Source organism: Zootoca vivipara, chromosome 1 (assembly GCF_965207765.1).
Source record: "Zootoca vivipara chromosome 1, rZooViv2.hap1.1, whole genome shotgun sequence".
NCBI classification, from domain to species: Eukaryota; Metazoa; Chordata; class Lepidosauria; order Squamata; family Lacertidae; genus Zootoca; species Zootoca vivipara.
In genome coordinates, this window is record NC_142582.1 from 130,262,105 (window position 1) to 130,270,149 (window position 8,045).

The 8,045-nt window shown below is 49.7% G+C and overlaps 1 protein-coding gene across 1 annotated transcript; it reads left to right on the forward strand.

Annotated features, from left to right (window-relative positions):
• The first annotated feature begins 2,804 nt into the window (after nucleotides 1–2,804).
• Nucleotides 2,805–6,006, forward strand: LOC148687762 (uncharacterized). The gene is made up of 2 exons (XM_088674694.1): nucleotides 2,805–3,160; nucleotides 4,658–6,006. Exons 1-2 carry the CDS (start codon nucleotides 2,851–2,853, stop codon nucleotides 4,849–4,851), a joined length of 504 nt encoding a protein of 167 aa, XP_088530820.1. The 5' UTR covers nucleotides 2,805–2,850; the 3' UTR covers nucleotides 4,852–6,006.
• The last annotated feature ends 2,039 nt before the right edge of the window (nucleotides 6,007–8,045 follow it).

Genomic DNA, 8,045 nt, shown 5'->3' on the forward strand with positions numbered 1-8,045 from the left:
TCTCTTTTTCTTCTTTCTGTTCTTGAAAATATAGAAAAACAATAAAAAGCATATACACATGCTGGACTATGTGGGCCACTGGCCTGCTTCAGCGAGCTCTTAGGTTCTCCGGTGTTGTATCCAAAGGGGTGAGAGGAGCCGCTCCCATCGGAAACAGTGGTTTCAACTTCTGGAGAGGTTTGCAGTTCATCCCCTGCAGTCAAGAACGCCTTTGTTGCAAAGGCAGGAAGAGAGCAGGTCCCCATATGTTTGCCTTGATGAATTGGCATGGTAATTTGCTCGGTGTAGCAGAAAACGCTGCACTTTCCCATTCCTGTCTCCCTTTATGACTTGCGCATCCTCAGAGGACGTGGCCAAGGTCAGGTGTGCAATGGTGAGAGACTGGGAGGCTTCGCACGTCCTGCACCATGCAGAAACTGGAAGGGAAATAAACTGTCTGCAGTCAAGGATGCCACAGATCTTTTAGGAACACAGTGCAGAAGCGGACCTCTTAACTGAAGGACCAAGTAATCTTCAGATCAGAATATGGAACATTTAGCATTTTGAATTACACCACACACTTGAGGTTGAATCCTGACAAGGCAGAAGTACTGTTCGTGGGGGACAGGAGGCGGGCAGGTGTGGAGGATTCCCTGGTTCTGAATGGGGTAACTGTGCCCCTGCGCAGCCTGGGAGTCATTTTGGACTCACAGCTGTCCATGGAGGGCAGGTCAATTCTGTGTCCATGGCAGCTGTCTATCAGCTCCATCTGGTACTCAGGCTGAGACCCTACCTGCCTGCAGACTGTCTAGCAAGAGTGGTGCATGCTCTAGTTATCTCCCGCTTGGATTACTGCAATGCGCTCCACGTGGGGCTACCCTTGAAGGTGACTCGGAAACTACAACTAATCCAGAATGCGGCAGCTAGACTGGTGACTGGGAGCGGCCGCCAAGACCACATAACACCGGTCTTGAAAGATCTACATTGGTTCCTAGTATGTTTCCGAGCACAATTCAAAGTGTTGGTGCTGACCTTTAAAGCCCTAAATGGCCTCGGTCCAGTATACCTGAAGGAGCGTCTCCACCTCCATCATTCTGCCCATCATTCTGAGGTCCAGTATCGAGGGCCTTCTGGGGGTTCCCTCATTGCGAGAAGCAAAGCTACAGGGAACCAGGCAGAGGGCCTTCTCGGTGGTGGCGCCCGCCCTGTGGAACACCCTCCCAACAGATGTCAAAGAGGAAAACAACTACCAGACTTTTAGAAGACATCTGAAGGCAGCCCTGTTTAGGGAGGCTTTTAATATTTAATAGATTATTGTGTTTTATTTTTCTGTTGGAAGCCGCCCAGAGTTATTTTTTATTACTTCTAGGGGTTCTTCATAGAATCATCGAATTGTAGAGCTGGAAGTGTTATTTACTCCAACCCTTTGCAATCTAATGAATCTTTGTTTTAAAAACCTCCACTGAAGGAGAGTCCACCACCTTCCAAGGAGGCCCATTCCACTATCAAACAGCTTTTACCATCAGAAAGTTCTTCCTAACATTTAGCTGGACTCTCCTTTCTTGTCATTTGAGTCCATGGGATCTGACCGTCCAGAGCAGCTGAAAACACGCCTGCACCCACCATCCATGAGACAGTCCTTTGGATATTTGAAGATGACCGTCATAGCATCTCTCAGTCTTCTCCAGGCTCATCCCCGACTCCATCAACCGTTCCTCATAAGGCTTGGTCTCCAGACCATTTACTATCTTGGCCGCCTTCCTCTGCATGCATTCATATGTTGGGATATAGTCAAGTAAAGCTACTATATCAAGGGGCTACCTCTATAGAATGCTTTGTGTGGCTTAATCCAGCCCTGGATGCTCATCTGCATCAAGAACGGGTGATGCTCCTAGAATCATAGAATCAAAGAGTTGGAAGAGACCACAAGGGCCATCCAGTCCAACCCCCTGCCAAGCAGGAAACACCATCAAAGCATTCTTGACATATGCCTGTCAAGCCTCTGCTTAAAGACCTCCAAAGAAGGAGACTCCACCACACTCCTTGGTAGCAAATTCCACTGCCAAACAGCTCTTACTGTCAGGAAGTTCTTCCTAATGTTTAGGTGGAATCTTCTTTCTTGTAGCTTGAATCCATTGCTCCGTGTCCGCTTCTCTGGAGCAGCAGAAAACAACCTTTCTCCCTCCTCCATATGACATCCTTTCATATATTTGAACATGGCTATCATATCACCCCTTAACCTTCTCTTCTCCAGGCTAAACATACCCAGCTCCCTAAGCCGTTCCTCATAAGGCACGGGTGTCAGACACAAGGCCCGCGGGCCAAATCCGGCCCGCCAGACCTTGTGATGTGGCCCGCCGCCCGCCCGCCGCCAGACCTCGCGATGTGGCCCGCCCGCCTGCCCACCGGCCGCTCGCCCAGGCCCGGCGCGTTCACTTAGGCGCGCCTGTGCCCCCAACAGCAGCAGCCGTGTAACATGAGGGAAACGGGAAAACCCAGCGCAAAAAGTGAACGTCGCTTGTGAAGGCTGGGGTGGGGGTGGGGGGAAAGGGCAGCGGCTGCGGCGTCACTTATATACAGCAGCAGCAGCAGCAACAGCAGGAGCCTCCTTCACGGCCCGCTCCTCTGACTGGGTGTGGCCGACCCACCCTCGCTTGGCTATTGGATGTGGGGGGGAAGTGGGCGGGGCTCCAGCGGCGGCGCGGGCCTTTTCCTAACTGTCGTCCGCGGCGCGCGCATTAATGGACCGTCACAACAAGCAGCAGCAGCAGCGGAGGAGGAGGAGGCTGGCGGTGGATGGGCTCATGAATATGGAGGAGGTGGGCGTGGCCGACGCGGGGGCTCGTTTTCCTCCCCTCACGCCGTGAGAAAATGGTGGCGGCGGCGGCAGCAACAGCATCGGCGGCGGCGCTCGGCGTCCGGGCCGCGGGGTCTCCGCCGCCGCCTCCGCTCCTGCGACGGGGCCGGAGGAGGCGGCGCCAGGGCGGGCCTGAGGAGAAAGAGGCGGCGGAGGGCGGAGGGCCCCGGTGCGCCTGCGGGCCGCGGCGCTGCCCGCCTCAGGGCCCTGGCCGCCCGTTTTGCCGCAGCTGCCTCGGCAGCTTCTCCTCGCAGCCGGTTCGGACCCCCTCGGAAGGGGAGACTCCGCCTCCTCCCCCGCCACCGCCCACCCAGGCAGAGCGAGGTTCGGCGACCGCCCGTGCGCGACACGTATCATGTGAATGGGTTGTGTGTGTGTGTGTGTGTGTGTGAGAGAGAGAGAGAGAGAGAGAGAGAGAGAGAGAGAGAGAGAGAGAGAGAGAGAGAGAGAGAGAGAGAAGGAAATGCACGTTGACGTTGGCTGCTCGTGTTTCTGCCTACGTGGGCAGCGGAGCCTCAGGGTGTGTGTTTTTTGGACAGGCGCCCCAGTTGCCAGCGAAGCATGTCGGGATGTGTGTGTGTGTGTTTCTTTGTTTGTTTGAAAACAGCCGTGTGCTGGAGGTCCATGTTTTATACATCTTGGGTGCACTCGAAGGAGGAGTGTAACAAGAACATGCATTGTGCAGTCAGTTGCAATTGGCTGGGGCTCCTTTTTGTTTGCATTCTTATCTTGTGCATTGTCCACACCCCTTGGCACAGTTGGCATCAGTCTGAAGTGTACAGTATCTTGTGAAGTGAAGGAGTCCTGTGTGTGTATTTCTTCCTTGCAGGGGCAGGTCATTCAGGGGAGCAGTCTCTAGACATGCCCCCTTCAATTTTCTTTATTGCCTTTATATCCCACTTTCTCTCCAAGTTGCTGAAGGTGTTGTATTCTTCCTCCCCATTTTATTCCCACAACAACCCTGTGAGGTAGGTTAGGCTGAGAACTAGCCCAAGGTCACCCTAGGATAGGGAGTAAGAGGGAAAGTAGTGGAAATACCCGGTAGAGGTGGAGGAGAAATACTGTTCAGTTTACATTGCAATGTGAACCTACCTAATTTGTGCTTCTGGAAGCAATACACAAACCAAAAATTAATTGTATTTCAGAATTCACACTTCTCCCAAGTGCCTCAGAGTAGCGGGCGGGCCGGAGGCCGGGATTTTTGTTTGTTTTAGCTGCTGTAAATATGAAATTTACTTTCAAAAATCCCTATAGTTTAAGCGTGTTCACCTGACAGGTTCCCATTCTTCTGCACTGCAGGCAGAATCCACCCCCTTCGCAGTGCTAAATGCAAAGCAATATGCTCCCTGTGCATATTTCTTAGCCTGTACTTGTGCTGTTGAGGTCCCATCAGGCATAAGGAAGAATCCTATATAAATGTGCTGTTAAAAAGCAGGTGCATCTGTGCAGCCAGTCTCCTAATTACAGCAAAATAAACATGTCTTGAAAAAGGGTTGTAATGATGGCAAATTCCTCAGCCAAATTCAGGGCATGCAGCCATTCTGCTAATAACCCTAGACGCCAACTAAGTACATGCAATTTATTCTGAAACAGCACCAATCTCTTTGCCAACTTTATAGCAACTTAATTCCATGCTCAAATGTCATTTTGAATAAGGTCACAAGGATGATTTTTGCTTGTGACTCCATCATGCGATTTAAAATCCAAACTCCCCTAAGCAACACATGTGAATGACAAAATCGATGAGGTCACGCAAGTAGTGTAACAGATTATAAGGCTGCATCCAAATATTCCCCCCTTCTTCCCCCCCTTGTCTTTCAGGGAATCTTGTCCATCACTACAAACCTCTGGTAAATTTCAAAGAAGCCCCAGCATCCCTCAGAATACACTTTGAAAGCCACTGTTCTTTCGGAAGGAATACCACCTCCCCCTCAAGAGCAAGGTCACCTAAATGTATGGAAGGTGGTCAGAATATGCACCTGATCCTAAAGTTCCAGGTGAATGAGGAACCATGAGGGGAGAAAAAAGACCATTGATACACACAGAGACCATTGGTACACTCACAAAAAGAGAACACAGATTTGCCTTAAATTTACGTATGTATAAATGTTAATTCAGAAACAATTACTAATTTAAATAGAAAAACAATAAATGTCACCATAGCGGGCAAAGCTGTGACCAGGTATATATGCTCAGTCTGCCTGGTCAAGTGCTGATTGTTAATCTTCAGAATCTCTGCTCTCCCTTCTTATGGTTCTTTATGTTTAAACTAGGTATGGGCAGGACAGCATTTCAAATAGAGGACTCCTTCCAACAGAGAACTATTTACTGTAAAGTAGGATACACATCCAGGCAGGGCCATGGGGTCTTGGAATTGAGTTTTTTTGCAGCAGCAGGGATGGAATTTAACATAGGCATGCAAAGCTGGTGTGTCTCTTTGCTTTGGCAGTGAAAAAAACCCAACGTATGTTTGACTATGTGCTGACACAGAATTATCTGTGCTTACGGTTTCTGTTGTAGCTTCGCATGTGATAATTTATCGGTCTCCTTTTATTGAATTATGAGTTCAAACCTTAGACGTGACCAAACTCATCATTTTGTTTATCCCTTGGAAACCAGTGCTCTACTAAAATTAAAACAAAACTCAGCAAATTGCTATTTCATCAAACTCCTGACAGTAAGAGCTGTTTGGCAGTGGAATTTACTACCAAGGAGTGTGGTGGAGTCTCCTTCTTTGGAGGTCTTTAAGCAGAGGCTTGACAGGCATATGTCAAGAATGCTTTGATGGTGTTTCCTGCTTGGCAGGGAGTTGGACTGGATGGCCCTTGTGGTCTCTTCCAACTCTATGATTCTATGATAGGGGGGGGGTCTGCTTATTATTCTGCTTAAAAGTCTGAGCGGTAGACTTTGGATATATCCGTGTCACTTTACAGTGGTATAAGGACCATAAACTACAATCAAATAACTCAAAAATGCCCAAGAAAAGAAAAGTTGATGCAGAGGGAAGGCAATTTCAGGAGAGATGGGAAAGTGAATACATGTTTGTGATTAATGGAGACAATAATTTATGATAATAAAGAGTGGACACATAGTCCTACAGATACAACCGGCCCTTTGAGGGTGACCAAACTGCTGATGCGGCCCCCGATGAATTTGAGTTTGACACCCCTGTCATAAGGCATTGTTTCCAGGCCTTTGACCATTTTGGTTGCCCTCTTCTAGACACGTTCCAGTTCGTCAGTATCCTTTTTGAACTGTGGTGCCCAGAACTGGACACAATACTCCAGGTACTCCAGGTGAGGTCTGACCAGAGCAGAATACAGTGGTACTATTACTTCCCTTGATCTAGATGCTATACTCCTGCTCATTTGCTTTGTTGGCAGATGGCAGGGAATGTCTTGGGTAACCACCTCCAGAGCTCATCCTTTGGGTTTGCCAGGTGACTGGGTCAAGACAGACAGGTTTGGACTTCGCAAGAGTGCCTGAGTCATCTTGTGTCATCTTCTAACCGGGTGAATGAAAGCTTCTTTTTTAGGATCACTAAGGCAAGACAGAACCTGCTCTCTAGCAGACAAAACTGACAACATGCAGGGTGGTTTTATTGTCCTTGGTAGTAAACTGGCTTGGCTCTCTTGCAATGGAACCCAACCCATGCAGTCAAGTCCTAGTTGCTATCAGCAGATGCCTCCGGTGACAGCCATACACATGGCTTTCATCAAGATGACATCTAGCCCAGCATCCTGTTCTCACAGTGGCCAAGCAGGTGCCCCTGGGAAGCCTGCAAGTAGGACCAAGTGTCAGGGACTGGACTGGACTGGACTGAGGAGGAATGGTGGGAGCTCTGCCCCCTTTTCTGAACCTTCCCAAGGGTATTGATTTAGAACAGTGGTTTGCAGAAGGGCATAGTCCAGAGGGGGAAAGCTGGAAAATACTGGGTGAGGGAAAGCTACAAGAGGAAGCGGCAGTAGAGAGACAGCTGGCAGATTCAGTGTCCTTGGACAGCATTCCTTAACCCCCCCCCCTTTTGCCTACGACTAGACAGGCTTGGAAAGTGATAGAACAGAAAGTGCAACGGCAACAAGTTTAGATTACCCTAATTAGGAGTGATATAGATTGATGGGGACGAAGGGGGTAAACCTTTACTAGGAGCAATGCCATTTTTAGAGAGAGATGCATTCCTTTGTTTCTCACTGCGAAGAAGGCTCCTTTTGTTTGATCTGCTTATTTACTGCCACCGAGGGAGGGATCTGATATCCCAGAAGCCGGACACCAAGCCACGCAAGGATCTTTGCAGAGCTCCAAGCCATATTGGATTGTGTGATGACTATCAACTTGAAGGAGAATTAGACAAATTGGTGGCCATTAAGGCTCTCAATGGCTATTTACCATGATGTCTATGCTGTGCCAACTCCTAGGGGCCGAGGTTGGGGGGCTGGGGGCCCGCAAGGTTGACGACCATTGCCATTCAAATGGGGGGGGGTGTGTGTGTGCTGCATCTTGTGATTGATTGTGTGGGGTGGGGATTACCTGCCCCCCCAATGTTTTATTCAAGTTGGCACCCCCGCTGTGCCTCCACAGTTGGAGGAAGCAATGCTTCCGAATACCAGTTGCCGGAAACCGCAGGAGGGGAGAGGGTTCATGTGCTCAAATTCTGCACGCATGCTTCCCGGAGGTATCCAGCTGGCCACTGTGAGAACAGGATACTGATCCAGCAGGCTTGTCTTATGTTCTTAGGCTCCCCTTGTAACTACAATGACTATATTCGAGGCTGTAAAAGGGACCCAGGTGGCACTGTGGGTTAAACCACTGAGCCTAGGGCTTGCTGATCAGAAGGTCAGCGGTTCGAATCCCTGTGATGGGGTGAGCTCCCGTTGCTTGGTCCCAGCTCCTGCCAACCTAGCAGTTCGAAAGCACGTCAAAATGCAAGTAGATAAATAGGAACCGCTACAGCGGGAAGGTAAACGGCGTTTCCATGTGCTGCTCTGGTTTGCCAGAAGCAGCTTTGTCATGCTGGCCACATGACCTGGAAGCTCTACGCCGGCTCCCTCGGCCAATAATGCGAGATGAGCGCGCAACCCCAGAGTCGGTCACGACTGGACCTAATGGTCAGGGGTCCCTTTACCCTTTACCCTTTACCTTTATATTCGAGGCTGTATGCTTCCAAACCCCAGCTGCCAAGAATTGCAAGTGAAGGGACTGTTCTTGTGCT

Bases quoted from the DNA above. Each gene is read 5' to 3' on its own strand.
- LOC148687762 (XM_088674694.1), top strand. From the start codon at position 2,851: ATGGTGGCGGCGGCGGCAGCAACAGCATCGGCGGCGGCGCTCGGCGTC. The intron at 3,161-4,657 runs GTTCGGCGACCG...CTTGTCTTTCAG, and splicing joins GCCCACCCAGGCAGAGCGAG to GGAATCTTGTCCATCACTAC.